General features: G+C 42.3%; 1 protein-coding gene across 6 annotated transcripts in view; it reads right to left on the reverse strand.

Moving 5' to 3' along the window:
• The window catches only part of BCL11A (BCL11 transcription factor A), a 98,851-nt gene that overhangs the window by 79,617 nt on the left and 3,451 nt on the right, over positions 1-15,783 (reverse strand). For all 6 annotated transcript variants that reach the window (XM_081156673.1, XM_081156672.1, XM_081156676.1 and 3 more), the window contains one exon: positions 10,572-10,901. In XM_081156673.1, the coding sequence (XP_081012799.1) occupies positions 10,572-10,901 (330 nt within the window). The remainder of the gene's footprint in view (positions 1-10,571; positions 10,902-15,783) is intronic.

The raw sequence follows: 15,783 nt of genomic DNA on the forward strand, positions 1-15,783 counted from the left end.
AAATTAAATATGTCAAATCTCTTGGTGAACTTTCAATCTTGAGAAGAAAAAACACTGCTTTAATTTTTTTACATCATCAATTTTGCAAGATTGAAAATCTAAGAATCTTGGTGCTATAAACAATTTTCACCTTTTTTTTCTCCTTCAGCAGGCTGACAGGCCAGCCTGATGTGCACCGAATGTACATGTTAATAGGCCAATCAAAAATGCAAAACAATTCGCAATTACTGGAAGGACCTAATGGTCATTAGAATTTACAACTAGGTAATGAACTGAAGTCTGCCCACACCATGCATATTCATAAAGCAATTTAGCCTTTGAAGATTAAAGAAGTGCTTAAAATTCAAATGAGCTTTAGCAAATTATCAGTAAGATTCATCCAAAAAGCAAAGGGTTTTTCTTCCTATGATTTCCTCATTTTTTTAATGCAAAATTGTTATATCTTCCAGACTGAGCTTAAACTAAACATTGAGCTTCCAGTGAAGCCGAAGGGGCTGAGAGACAAACAGAGGCAGCAAACATCGTTACGGACTTTGTTCATAAAACTAAGCCCTTAAGAGCCAAACCTATATCTAAACATGGTAATTTATCAAAAACAGCCCAGAGTTGCTCATAGGCAATACTGCACAGTCCTCCAACAAAACAGATTAACACCAGTCCCACCACCCTCCCCAAAAGCCTGCTTCCCCCTCAAGTTGAGTCTCCTGTGTAAACATCCACTATGGTATAAAAACAGCTTTTTCATCGTCTTAGAGTGGCATTCATTTTAAAAGTTTCTGCCTCCAAAGGGGAAAGAGCAAGACAGGAGAGCATACGAGGCAGAGGAGCGAGATCTGGTTTACTTCTGAAGAGTGAAAATCCTGTCGTGGGATATTTATCTTCCTGGGGGGTTCCCCCCCCCCCGTCCTGCCCTGGCAGCTTTTAATCCAAGAGGAACGGGTCATGCAGACGTCAGCTGACATTCAGAAAGTTGTGGTGTCCACCCACCCCAGTTATTAGAGTGTCGTGGGAATTTGAATTTTCATGCTTCCCAATTACCGGTCTGGAGAAGAATCTAACTCACCCCTTGAATGCTAACTCACACCTTACTAACCTCATGACATTTCAGAAATTCTAGTGATAGAATTCCCAGTGAAGGTCCCCTCTTCCCCACCCCAAGCACCCAATGCAGGTGAGAGCACCAGAGCACATGCAAATCCTATCTCTGTGAGTGTACAAGTCACACTGGGAATAACAGCTTCGAAAGAACCACGTGGCCGTGCTTACTGCTCCCCTGCCCGGCCCAAAGGGCTCTCTGCTTTGGTGACTGTGTGTGAGCCCCTGTTGAAAAAATCCCAGTAACTTCTCTCTGCCACCCTCTCCCCCCCACTCCCCTGCCCCTGGCCTCAGATGTTTTCCTAGAGTTGATCTTACCTGAAATGCAGGTCTATGGAGGAAGGGGGAAAGAAGAGGAGGGAAAAGGGAGAAAAACCTCAGGTACTATCCCTGATTCCTTGACTCTTTTAGCCATGGGCCCTGCTCAGAAACGTGCCACATTTTAACGTTTATTAGAAAGAATAGGGTGCAGAGCTGCCTGTAACCCGCATCCAGCACCATCTGTATGAGCCACAGGTCCTCGGTCCTGACCAATTCCGTTTGACACTAATGTTACTCTACATGAGTAGAGTTCAATGAGGGTTGATATGGGATGTGACAGAGTAAATCAGAATTAGATTAAAAACAAAAGTTTAGAAACCGATGCTACACTGCAGAGCAAATAGGACTTGAAGGCCAAATTTCCCCTAACTGCCTTCAAGTCATTTTCCCTATTAGAGCATTTGCCTGCCACCTCCTTGCTGGCAACGCTGCAGTCACATCAGAGTAGAGTGTGATGCATATAGAAAGCCTTGAGATAGTCCTCTTTAGATACAATACCTATATATTTAATATATAGCAATTAACTTCTGGTCAGGAGTCTGCAGGCAGCAAGCTGCCCCAAGCAGATAGGGGGGGAGGGGGCCCAGAGCTGGGACAAGCACAAAAGACAGGTCCAACAACAATGCCTGCTGTCAGCAGCTGAATTATTTTTATACAGGAATTTTTATCTCTATTGTACAAACAAGTACGTGTCTGTGCAGACTTGTTAAGCAATCCACTTGTATGTAGAATAAGATTTTTTTTTCTTCCTTGCTACCAGTCACACAGCTCCAAGATCAGAAGAAATACATAGTCTTTGAAGCTGCTCAAATGTTTTAGTTAAAAGGACAGCAGTTGTTTTCAAAGATCCAAGAGTATCTTTATCAGAATTAAATTTTTCCTTATTGATTTTTCCCCTTAACATAACAAAAACATAACATGAGAAGGTTACGATTTATTATTAAAATTTTTTCTCAGCCTTTAAATCATTCTTCAGTAGCCAATGTTCACTTTTAAATGTAAAAGAATAATTTTTTTTAATCTTAGGCCGAGATGGAGTAGGAGAGAGAAAATCACGAGATTTAAATTTAACATTGGTTAATGTATTGTTTTAACTGTGAACTCAAATACTTGGGGTGGGGGTGCCAAAATGAGCAGTAAATGCCTCACTGTGAGCTGCCCCTTAAACGTAAATAAATCATGAAATCATGGTATTCCCTGAGTGGGTGAAGGGAAATGCTTTGGATTTTTTTTTTTTTTTTTTTTGGCCCAAAGAGAAACTCCATATTTAAAATGTAAGAGATCAGACGTGACATGTAGTGCCTTGTGCTCCGGCTAAGGAATCCAAGCTACACCTTATTTCCCTAAAAATTAACAGATGTGATTTTTTTGCAGCTTTTTTTATGCATCATTACATATCAAGAAAATGAACAACTGATGAATACAAATTTAAATGCCCTGATGCTTTAGCAGAAGGCTTCCTTGTGTTTTTTAGAAAGTTCAAACAGAAAATAGAAAGGGGGGTGCACAACAGCACCTGTGTTCTTTTCAAAAGCACCTTTGCAGGTTTCACAATAATTCCATTCTTCATTTTAATGGGAGTTTTTAATCAGTGGACTCACCTCTATCTAAAACTAAGATCAAATTGTAGGTGTAATTGTTCATCGCCAATGCTAACAAGAGTGAAGATACAAACAGAAACTCATTGTGAGTGACCAAAGGTCCCCAGGTATCCCCTTCATCAACAGGCCTGCTCCAGGCTCCCACTGGGAATTCCCTGGCGGGCCCAATTCAATTCTGAATAACAGGCTGCCAACCCTATCTGGAAAAGGGTGTGCAAGGCGCCTTCTCACCTCTTTTACAGAAGTTTAAACCTGATCATCTCACCTTTAGTGGATATAATTTGTTGTTGAGCACTCTAAGAACCTGGTATTTTATCTTTCTAAAGAGATCAAAAAGGAGAAAGGAGGGCAGCAGAGGGAGCGAGCCTAGTCCGTGTGCTCAGCCCACTGGCTCAGAGCAGCAACCTGCTCAGGTACAGCTTCCAGCGGCATTGCATCAGATCCTCTCCGATCAGTCTCCAGGGTGAACCCAGAGATGAAACACTCCGGTTCCCTGTCTGCAAACTTCTCGTTCGCCAGTTCTTGGCAGCTTATTTTTCCAAGTGTTTTGTTTCAGGAAACGTGTGTATTTTTCTTTGTATGTTTTGTGGATTTACCACAACTGGTTCTGACAGCTGTTGATTCTGTTAAATGAACACATTATAAAAATCCTCTTTAAAACCTCAACCAACAGTGGACTCAAAAATAATGGTAAAATATTTTAATAGAGTTCCAGTTGAGAGTTGGTAAAAGAAAAAAAAATACAAATGAAGGTACAGAAGTCCTTCAAGTCAGCACAAGATTTAAACTGAATGTGTGTGCGTGTGCGCGTGTGTGTTTAATGGAGTAAGAGGGGTGTTGCAAATCACCACAAATATTTACACTGTACACCCTTTGTTCAAATCACATACTTTTAACAGGAGAAGCTGGAACTGTGGCTATTTAAAATTTTAAATATTCAAACGCCTGTAATTAACCATATGAAACAAATTATGTCGCATTTCTCCATACCAGCACATGCAAAAAAATTCTGGTAGTGGATGGGGAGGTGGCAGAGTTGGGGAGACAACTCCAAGAGAGGAGGAAAGGATGATGTTTTCATTTTGCTATAGATCAAAGAACAAGAATGGGAACTGTGGCATATCGAGCATTTTTACATTGCTGTCTTTCACACTGGGCTATCTAAGTTTACACAATTCCCCAGACTAGCTGCATATTAAGCTGGCTGTGTACAGCTTTATTATGGTGCGGTGGTGGAAGAAGCATTAATATTCCAGCTCCGCATCTGACAGGGCATTTACATGCGCCCATCTGAGCGGCACCTGAGAGCTCCTCCAAGGTGCAGTCACTGTGTGCCTATTGTAAAGGCAAATGAAGCTCACCTATTCCCTGCTGGGGTCAGAAGTGACCTCACCACCCCCCTTGCCTTAAAATCCTTCCCTTGCCAACCTAACTCAATGCCATCGCAGAATGACGAATGAGCTCAGAAATAGACCCCAAGTTACGAACCCTGCTAAGAACAGCAAAAGCCTTTGCTGAAATGTTTTAAAAATGCATGGGGAGTGCAGCTGGCCAGTAAAAATGCAGGAAGACAAATTCCAGTGAACCCAATATGGACTACGTTACATTCTAAAACTGATTAGAAATACAGTCTGATGTTTACTGGCTTCAAATTGAGTTTGGCATCAAGCATACCGGCTTTAATAATGCTGGCATTTTTTTTATTATTATTTTAAATCTGCCTCTGGTCTCCAGGAGCACATGTGGAGAGCTAAAGCATTCTTATTCGTCAGGTTACATTTCCTGGAAATTAAGTTTGTGACAGAAAATGACTCTAGTAGCAATAATATGGTTCATGCTCAAATTAATTAGGTCATTGTTGTAAAAACTACATGGCAAATTACAAAGGTAAATTTACTGATATTGGCCAGAGCTCTATACCCTGGAAGTAAAGGGGAGAAGCAGCTGAAGGATGCTGATCTACCTGGGTAGGAGGAAAGAACAGAGGAGGGAGTGATACAATGGCCAATTTTCTATTTGTATTACAAATAAAAAATACTAGTCATTATCCATTAAATTATATAGTCTGAACATATTTTATGAACTTTATTAATGTCCTCTAAATTGACACATAAAATAAAAACCTGCTTGACTTGAGATAATGTTAAAAATGGGCACTAAGTTTTAAAAAAAATTTTTTTAATCCCTATAATAACAACACTGCTGACATAACCATGACCCAAATGAAATCTGAACAAGCAGAAAGGTACTAAAGATCCTTGGTGATTAACTCTCTAGCTAAAAAAGTGGCAAGGTGCCAGGCCGGGTCCAGCTTGATGCTAAGTGCTTTTTATTGCACAAAGCTGGTACTACTGTCTGTAAAAACAGACTTGGGCTTGGGGTACATTTTGTCAAATGATTTCTTTGTGCAATAAAGGGAGTGAACAGACCAACCAAAGTAGATTAAATTAACATCGAATGACACAATCTCGTTGCATCTCCCTAGCTGTGCTACTTCGGTTAAATTTCAGATTTTCCCCCAAAGGAAAGGCAAACTTTCTTCCTTTCTCCCTGACTAATGTGGGAAGCCACCATTCATCTGTTCTCCTTTATTAAACACTTTCACTAAGAAATCGTGAAATTCTGAAAAATGCTGCCCTAGGATTTGCATGTTTGTTGTATACGCCAATCTAGTCCTCCCACATCAGTCAAACGACATTGACGCTGCAGTGTGAAATTAATGATTTTCCAGGACTCTAAAATGTGCCATTAATATGCATCCAACTCGCCTCTTCCCTGAGCTCAAGGTTTGCTGTCCTGACATTGCCTGCACGTTTCTACACCCAGTTGCATTTTTCCAGCCCATGGGCAGCTCCACAATTAAATGCCACAGTTACCAGGAGAAAAGGTGTGCAAAACAGATTTCAGGTCCTTTAAAGTAAATCTCACAACTTAAAACACAACAAGGAATGGGGTGATTTAAGAAATTACAGCACTGTTTTTTTAAGCTTTCACAGAATAAACACAGAGAATGGGAGGAAAACTTTCTCCCTCTGCTCCTGTTCTTGAAGTGAATACATATTTGTGTTTCCAATAAAAGGCCATTTTTACATTAACTGTCTGTAACAGCAGGAGACAGAAAAACTAACACAATCGCCACATCACACACAGGATGATCTTCATATCACGTGGCCCTATTCTCAAAACTATTATTTATAAAAGACAACTAGGAAAATGCACAATACATCTTTTCTGTGTCACCAAAAGGATACTGTCTGGAGAACTTGGGATCTTTGGGATCTTCCACCTTTTAGATTTTTTTTTTCTTTTTGGCTTTCCGAAGTAAATTTAGCAGCCATGTGGGCCACTGTGTTTAATTAAGCTTTCAAAAGTCCTCTGACAATGCCAACAATTGTAAGACACTTCTGCGGCTCAATCATGCAATCACTGTGACAGTTCTATTTACAATTTGTCTTAGAAAGAGTTTCTCTGACATTGCACTTTGACAAAACATCCAAGCTGCCAGTTCACAACCTTTCTCTGTCTTATTTACAAATACAGCTTGTATATAGGACTCCCAGTCTCATGAACATGAGTATCCGGGTAGTGGCCTCACAAACGTAGGCTCCCAGGGAAAATCCTAGGTATTTAGTAGGAAACACTATTCTCTAGTCCATGGATGCTGAAGGTAAATGAAATATTAATCAGTATATTGGGGAGGGGTTGTTGTTTTTGTTGTTGTTGTTGTTGAGCTGCCACACTAAAATTCACTTCAGCAGTAAGTAGTTTTTATTCAGAATCACACAAATAAAGAAAAATGAAAAATAAGGAGTCATAATAGTATACTGTAATTTACAGTCTCATTTACAATTACACTCTAAAGTATACAAGTACAGCCTGCAGTTCAGCCTGAGCTGGCAATGGGCACAAAGAGAAAAGGCAAGTTGATTTTCTAAATTCTGAAAAGTACATGATACTTGATTTACCCTTAAGTGACATGCTAATGTATTTCTGTTCTGAATGAGTAGTTCTCCCTTCATTAGAGTATCAGTCTTACATATTATTACCTAGATATGAGGTGTATTGTCTAGGCAAATAATTTTTAAATACTCTGATATAAATGTCTCTGTTCATGAGTGTAGGGAGAAAAAAAAAAGGTACATGTAATAGTAGTAGACTTAACTAAATTTTGTAGAATTTGTCATATTTTCTCTCATTCTCTCAAAAAGCTAAGTTTATGATAGCCCAATCCTAATTTAAAGATTTCTATGTGTAATAAGTCAAAACCTCAAATCTGATTCTGTGGGGAAATATTTTTTTTGGCCTTTTCTATAAGTGAACAGCAGTTTTACATTCACCAATCTCCAACGAATATTTCCCCCTTCATAAAAAATGAGACTAGAAAACATCGAACCCCTATTAAGAGCCCTGACAGCCAGTCAAAGGCTACTGATATCTCATGATGGATATTTGACACACACACTGATGTACTGGGCCCTGCACAGTATAACCTGCTCACTTCCAGTTAAATTAACACTATTTCAATGGTCTCAATGGGTCACAGTCACACAGTATTTTGATTCTTTGAATATAGTGAAAAAAGCAACCTGATCAACCTATATGTGTGTTATTAACACATGTACATGGACGAAGTGCTGGGCACATACCCATCTATTCACCAGGTAAAAATCATCCTTTCTAAAAAATACTCAGCTCTGAGAGGCCTATGTGCAGTCAAAATGCATACCATTTTACTGGTATTTGAAAGCCCCGAATTCTAAGCTTTATTTATCTCAGGAAGATCTGTCGCTGTTTTATTCCTGCTTCCTGCCTATAAAATGGCACAGAGCACACAGTGAGCTCAAATCCAACTTACATCACTTTAATAAAGCCTTTCCTACACGGTGCACTCAAATGACTACCTTTTATGTGGTTGCCAAACATATTCTTCTAGAGATTCATCAATATATCTCTTTCCTAATACAGAGCATTGCTTCTCCTTTCTTTTTGTGACACGATTCAAATATCTACTGAATGATTACTCTTATTGTTTCCTTCCTCACCAGGAAAAGAAAAGCAGACTTGGAAGTGTGAAGACGTGCTTGAGAGAAATGGGCTGGGAGTACACAGCCGTCTTCCAGAACTTCGCTTCAGAGGCACCTGAGGGCCAGGGCATCTTAATTTATGTGCAATAGTAGAATGTTAATTTCACCATAGGAAACTCTTAATTCATTACCGTGAATTATGAGAAGTCGTGATGCTAGTTACTGACATCTCGCTTTGAGATGTGACCATGCTATTTATGTTCAGCCAATTCCAGGGTGGGAACAGGTGATTAAACACAATGAAAGGAATCAAGGCTCTGTAATTATTCGTGCATGCAAGGTTTACCTCACCTGGGTCGAAGCACTTGCGCACCCGTCATCTTAGTGAAATTATTTCATATTGGCCCTATAAAACATATTTTAAATTGCCCTTTTTTTTTTTTTTGCTTCTTTGGCTCTGTTATTGTACTAGTTCTTTAAAAAAATAATAATAGAACCTTTATGACAACTAGAGAGTTAAGGAAAATATATGTTCTTTCCCTGCATAGATTCACAACTGTAACACCAAAAAGCCTTTACTACAGAGCCTTCCCTCAGCGTTTAGATTCCTCCTCTAAGTACAGAAGCACAGAATTTTCGAGCTGGTTAATCCGAGACTGAATAACCTATCTGGGACCTCAGTAAGAAGTGTGGTTTTAATTCTTGCTTGACAGACACTGTGTTTTGTCTTTTAAACGGGCAGCTCGATATGTAAATACGATGTTACATCACGCAAGTGTTACTCCATATTTGGTGATTTAGAAAGGCTTTGGATCTCCGAAGATGACAAATCCCCTTCCGCTTGCTCTTGCTTCATTAATCATGCCTTACACTTCTGTTCATTTTCCTTCCAGTCACAAGACAGCACATGGAAATGGTCATTGCCATATCCTACTGGGGGTGGGGGGGAAGGGGGGATAGGATCTCAACCTACACGTCACAAAAGCTCAATGTGGTGGATTCGAAAAAAATATTTTGTAAACGCAGCTTCCCTGGGAGCAGATTTCTCATTTCACTAAAGGAAAAGTATCTGAATACTATCACAGGAAGCATTTAAAAAGAAAGAAATGCCACATTTGATTTAATGATCAGTTTCCAAAGGGGGAGAGAAGAAATAATATGACATTTAATCCCCTCTGGACCACTGACCTACTACAGTTCAACTTTGTGGTCAAACTAGGTCAGAGAGACAAGTTTCAGTGAATCAATTGATTATATGCACTATTTTTCCTAAAACTGAGCAAATCTCTTGTCTTGGGGAGAGGGGACAGGGGAAAACAGAGGAAAGTGATCCACCGACAGGCAAGCCGTTCTTGTCACCACAGAATCTGCATGCAGTTTGTCTTATGTGTTAAATCACTGTTGTTTCACAAAAATAAATGCTTTAAGGGCCACTATATAGTGTTGCTGTTTATCACTTAGAGTAGGGATTCAAGTCCCTCCGCTAGCTGTTAATTCCTTTTCCCTTGAGCTGCTGAGAAACCCATACACCTAGCTACCTCTCTGCTAAAATTAGCCAAAGGAAGAAGAGCTGTTGAATGTATTGTATGTATTTTTCCGAGAAAATTTTTACATTGTATTAGAGCAGAAACAGTGGAAGTCTGGACTGGACATTTGTAAGGGTGACATGTGGTTGTGTAAACCACAAACAAAATCAAGATACATCTGTCAAAACCACATCAGAGACAAGAGAGAGCACAGAGAAGCATTTATCATTTAGCTGAGGAGGCAGGCTGCAGGGAGCAGCCGTTCCTGTCAAACCAACCTTTTGAAATTTCCAACATGCCCTTAAACTTTTCGAGTAAGCATGTCTGTGCGCTTCAGCAACTGCCCTCTCTACTCTGGCCTGGCCAGTCGAAAATGGCATCTTAAAGTCAAGGTCATGGTGTCATCCCACCACGGGGCTGTGTTTAATTACAGCCCCATACGGGCTGACAGCCAATATGGATCCAAGGCTAGCCCTGAAGCTCAGTTAACTCTTTCCAACCCCTCCAAATGCCTGCCAGCCCAGGCCACTTCATGGAAGCCTGGAGAACTAGCTGCATCCCTCGGGAGACCTGACCAAGTGTTCTGACTCAAACAGGTCACTGGCCAAACGACAAATGCCTATATGGCCACTTTGTCTCTGACTTGTTCCCTCGAGCTAGAAATGGACATTGGAAACTGGGCTAGGTGTAGTAAGAATCAACACTTAAAAACAAGAAGGGAAGAAAGAAGGAAAGAAATTCAGAATCAGCAGATCCAGAGAGAGGGTATCAGGTGTGCGTACCTATTCCGCCTACATCTGACTCGGTGCAGTGGAAAATATTTATTTTTATATTGTGTTCTGGATGTCAGCAATTGGAATGATTATCTTAACATTACAGGCTGTCATGGACAATCACATGGAGAAATACAGAAAGCACCCCAGCACTCCTCAGTGCTTGGCTACAGCACCTCTGAAAATGAAAAGAAAACATGCAAACAGCTTTTTTCCTTGCTTTTCATTTACCTGCTATGTGTTCCTGTTTGGGGCAAATTCCTCTAGATGACGTTGATAAACAATCGTCATCCTCTGGCGTGACCTGGATGCCAACCTCCACGGGATTGGATGCTTTTTTCATCTCGATTGGTGAAGGGGAAGGTGGCTTATCCACAGCTTTTTCTAAGCAGAGGCTGCCATTGCATTGTTTCCGTTTGTGCTCGATAAAAATAAGAATGTCCCCCAATGGGAAGTTCATCTGGCACTGCCCACACGTGAGGAGGTCATGGTCCCCTTCTGGAGCTCCCAAAGGGCCGTGGTCTGGTTCATCATCTGTAATAATGGCTTCAAGAGGTTCGGCTGTGGTTGGAGAAACAAAAGCACAATTATCAGAAAGCCAGAAAGGAGAGAAAAGAGGAAAATACATTATCAACCCCATCCCATCCCACATTAAATAAAGTGTTTCCAGGCTCCTCCATATAATCCCCAGAAAATGTAAACACCTAAAATGTACTAAGCTGTGGAGGTGGTCAGCAAGAAAGCAAATTTATCAATGAGGCAAGTCATCATATAGTTAAAGAAATCATCATATACTGAAAGTCTAACTTGAAAAACTCCAGAAATGCATGCACACGCACACATGCACACGCGTACACGCGCGCACGCACACACACACACTACAAATGCGTCTGGTTTGTGAGTTTGGGAAGAATGTGACTGTTAAATAAAGTTAATGCAGGGGACATAAAGAAAGCGTAAATAATAACTAGCCCCCCAAGAAATTGTAAAAACATAGAATGAAACCAAGTTTCTTTTTTCCTACAGACTAAGTTATCTATTGTGCCAAAGAAAAAAAAGGAGAGGTGAATAAACAGAACCTTTGTGTGAATGTATATACTCCTAAGTTATACTGAGACATAACTTCATAAATTAGAGCTACTACATCACAGAAAATGTGCCACACGTACTCCGTCATAATAAGAAAACGACTGCATTCACCTGTGAAACGGATCTAAATAATAATCATAACGCAGCATAATTCACACTGCCAAAAACCTTTCTGATCTCACTCTCAGCAGTGCCACAAAATCAAAGAAATACCAAATTCACTGGCAATTCTTCCCAGACACATTAGCTAAATGGGATACTTTTGAGTACTTAAGAAAATAAGCCAATTAGTCATTTTTTCATTCTGAAGAAAGAAAGCCTAAAATATTCTAAACATGTTTGCACTTGGTGGCCTCCATCACATAAAAATCAGAATGGTCAAGCAAATGCCACATTTCAGAACAAGGCTGAGGAGTCCTTTCTTTAGACTTGAAATACTTTGCCTAATGTTGTCAAAGTTGACTAATTTTCTGAATGAGCTCTAAAACGCTTCATTATGGGACTATTTCTGCACACATAATCACCAGCGATGGTATAACGAGGTAGATATGTCTTTCATTCCTGTTTCCTTTTTTAAAAAAAACTTTGCACCAAAATACTCCAGCATCTATTTGAACAGTTTTTTTCATTGTTTAACCTTCCAAAGGGGAAAAGAGTGTTGGTAAGGCTCTGCTCCTGAAACCTTATGCTTACTCTATTAAAAAAAAAAAATCATAAAATACAAAACACATCCAGGATGCTGCCAGTTAATAAAACTGAAGCAGAAAATGTACAAGTCTTAAACAGTTAATCAGTCTGACCTTCTTTAGCAAGCTGCCAATTTCACATTTAATGAACTTAAAGCCACAGAGAATCAAAAAATAGATTTTAATTTGAGTGTAGAATATTGGAACAGATTTTGATAAAGTGCAAAAATCCAGTGAACTCAGGTTAAATTTATTTCAACCCTACCCAGGCTGAATATTGAGGGGGAAGATCTGGAGTAACTCCCAGATGTGCTGGGTGAAATAATATTAAGAGAGCCCTGCCTAGCTGCACCTGTGCTCAAGTAGGACATGTCATAATTTCTAGCCTCTGGTACTCCTCCTAATTTAACATAAGGTCACCACAGGAATATGAAGGTTATATTCCTACTAATAAAGACAGCAAGGTAAGCACTTATGTTTCCTTGCCCAATATACTGACCAAATGATAAATACAGAATACACATGAATACTTTTCAAATAAAAAGAGACAAACGGAAGTGCTTGTGCATTATGCCTCTATGTCATTTTTCTCCTATATTTGCTTTCATTTTGATCAAGTGAGGAACTGAATAGGGAAGTCATTCTCCCAGATCCCTGCTATTTGAATTAAGAGTTTTAAGTACACATTAACAAGTGTGATTTTTTGTTGTTTTTCAGCATCAACTACAAGTTCTGAGGTTTACAGACTGAAGAAAGATTCAGGGAAAATATTTTATCTTACTAAAGTTAGCAGTACGTAGACCCTTTGCAGAAAAACATTTTTTTTAAAGCTCCACCGTTAAGATTCTTTTTTTATTCCCAAGGCCTGACACACATTTCTGAAAGCGGAAATATTTAGGAGTAAATGGAAATATTCTCCTAGGTATCAAATAGTTAAAGGTAATGTGGTACAAAACAGACTTGGTTAAAGTCTTCTAAATGTAGTGACTGAACTGATTTACAATCAAAACCAGGAAATGAAGTGGTAATTCAGAGGTTGCTGATTACACCTCCACATTTCACCCAATTAATTTTATAGGAGGCAAAGTTCTTGAAAATAACAAGATGATCAAATGTACAGATATAAAACCTGTAACCTCAACATTTTCTATGCTCTTAACGTAAATTATTGCTAATTAACAAGAATTATATCCTAATGTATGAAATAACGTTTAACATTGGGCTCCCTGCAAAACATTTGGCTAGTGATGTTCAGAGAAATACCAAAACGTGTTCTTATTATTGCTGCTATATTATTAAAAAATCAGACGAAGTGGGGCACAAAGAAAATATGAAAATACAATTCTCTTGGTGTAGTCTGCTGATTTGCATTGACATCTTTTCTCAGTGGCAATCAACATTTCCTTTCTGGGCTTCAGATAATTTCTCTGTATTTTAATGCAAATTCCTCTTTCCCTAAAAATATTCCTAACCTCAGCCATTTTACCCCCTCCTTCCATTCAACTCCATCCCTCTTCGCCCCCACAATACCAACGTTTCTAAGCTCCGGCCTAAGCTCCGGCTACAAAGCGGGGAGTCCAGGATTGAAGTGGAAGGGAGTGGGCAAATAATCATAATAATTAGCCGCGAATTCTCTACAAGAGAAAGAAATAAAAAATAAAATGCTTCTGCGTTCAAACAGCAAGACAGACTGAAACGTCTCAATGCCCCAGCGGCTGACTGAGATCTCTTTCCTCTCTCTGCTGTTGCAAAGGAATAAATTTAAATTTAAAAAAAAAAAAAAAAAAAGCCTTAGAAGAAATGTAGGGAATGGAATGAGCAAGGGAAACGAGGGCTGCTGGGGGAGGGGGAGGGGGAAAGAGATCTGCCTTCAAGTTTGCTTTCCAAGTCCTTCCCTTTGATTGTCTTAACAGGGTAAGGAAGCAAACCGAGACTGAAATGCCGAGAGGAAGAGCAAAGAAACAAAGCGACGGCCGGAGCGACGGGCCGGGGGCAGGGGGCCCGGCGGGGGCGGCCTGTGCGGAAAGTGAAGTTGGGTGCGGGGACTCCGAGGCACAAAGCGAGCGGCCGGCTGGCTGCAGGCTCCGGCCGCGCTCGCCGCGAACACGTGCAGCAGCGGCTGCCGGGCTGCGGGGCTGCGGGGCTGCGGGGCCGCGGGCTGCGGGGCCGGAGGCCGGGGGCCGGGAAGCGGCGGGCGGCCAGGGGCCCCGACTGCCGCCTCCACGCCCATCCAGCTGAACCGCCGGATGACGAGGTTCCCCCGGCCAGCCAGTGAGGAGAAAAGGCACGTGAGGCTTAAAAATCTCGGCTGGTTAACCTGGTGCAGTCTCGGTATCACCGCACACACCTCAAGCGCGGCTCCGGAAATGCATTTTGTGTCCACAGGCTCACACTTTACTTTGGGAGGTCTCTGCAAATGCATTTCTCCCGCAATTCCGGACACCGATGGGCGCAGCGCGGCGGCGGCGGCGGCTATTCATTATTAATGACGCTGCTTGCCCGCATCATTATGATGATAACTATTACTATTGTTGTGATTTCGGGCTCCTAAGCGAGAGCTGCGGGAGGCGGGGGAGCCGGGGGCCGGGCTGCAGAGCCGCTCCGCGCGCCGGCGGCGGCCGCAGCGGTCCGAGCTTAGGGAAGGGGCGAGGAGGCGGAGGAAGTGAAGTGAGCCTGGAGACTAAGTGCAAACTTGCCCCGTCCCACCCGTCGGTCTCGCCCCGAAGCAGGAGAGCGCGCGCTCCCCTTTCCTTCCTACCAATAATGCCCGCCCCGAAAGAAAACGAGCGCTGCACCCCGCTCGGCTATCGGCGCCCGGGGGTGTCGACGCACCGGGGTGCATCTCCGCAGCCCTGGCCTGGAGCATTTTAAAAGTCAAAATGAAGAACAAAGACATAAGGGGTGATGGGGGGGAGAAATGGAATTCTGCCTAACCGCCCGTTTCCCCCACCCCCACCCCGACCCCCGTAAAGCTCTTCCCTCCCCGGCAGAGAAACGCAGAGCAGGGGGTGGGGGAGGCTTTGGTACAGGTTCAAGTTCGCTGAGCTTTCTTGATCTTGTTCTGCCTCCTAGCGACCGAAGGGCTCTCATTCAGCCCAAGAAGCGAAGGATGGGGGGGGGGGGTAATCCTGAAAATCCGAATGACTCCCGCCCCCTCTTCGCACCCTGTAAAAGGAGCGACCCCCACACCCCCTCCAAGCTGGTCCCATAACCTAAAGCCCGAACTGGAACGGGGGGCGGGGGTTAACCCACCCAGGCAGGAGTACCCGAGGTGGACCCGGGATGGGGGGAGGGGGGTGCAGTCAGGACTGCAGGTCTCAGTTCGTCCTTTGAGCCCCCAATGCATCCTTCCAAAGAAGGGCCAGGCTTTCCCGACTCCTGCGAACACTGCCCTTCCTTCCCGCCGGTACCTGGCCGGGATGTAACTTCACACCGCCGCGCGCCGCGTCTGCTCCGCATCCGGCACAGCCGGGGGAGTGGGGGGCGGGGGAGAGCGGCGAGGGAGGGATGCGCGGGGGTGGGGAGAAGGGAGGGCCCCGCAACGTGCCGGGGCGGGGGAGCTTCCAAAGTGTGTGACAAGTTGCAGCGCCCAGTGAAAATTTCAATTCCCTGTGCGCACCCCCCACCCTTTTAAAAAATACAGAATTGGGTATAGGTGGGTCCTTTAA

This window comes from Miniopterus schreibersii, assembly GCF_964146895.1.
Source record: "Miniopterus schreibersii genome assembly, chromosome: 13".
In the NCBI taxonomy this organism is placed as follows: Eukaryota; Metazoa; Chordata; class Mammalia; order Chiroptera; family Miniopteridae; genus Miniopterus; species Miniopterus schreibersii.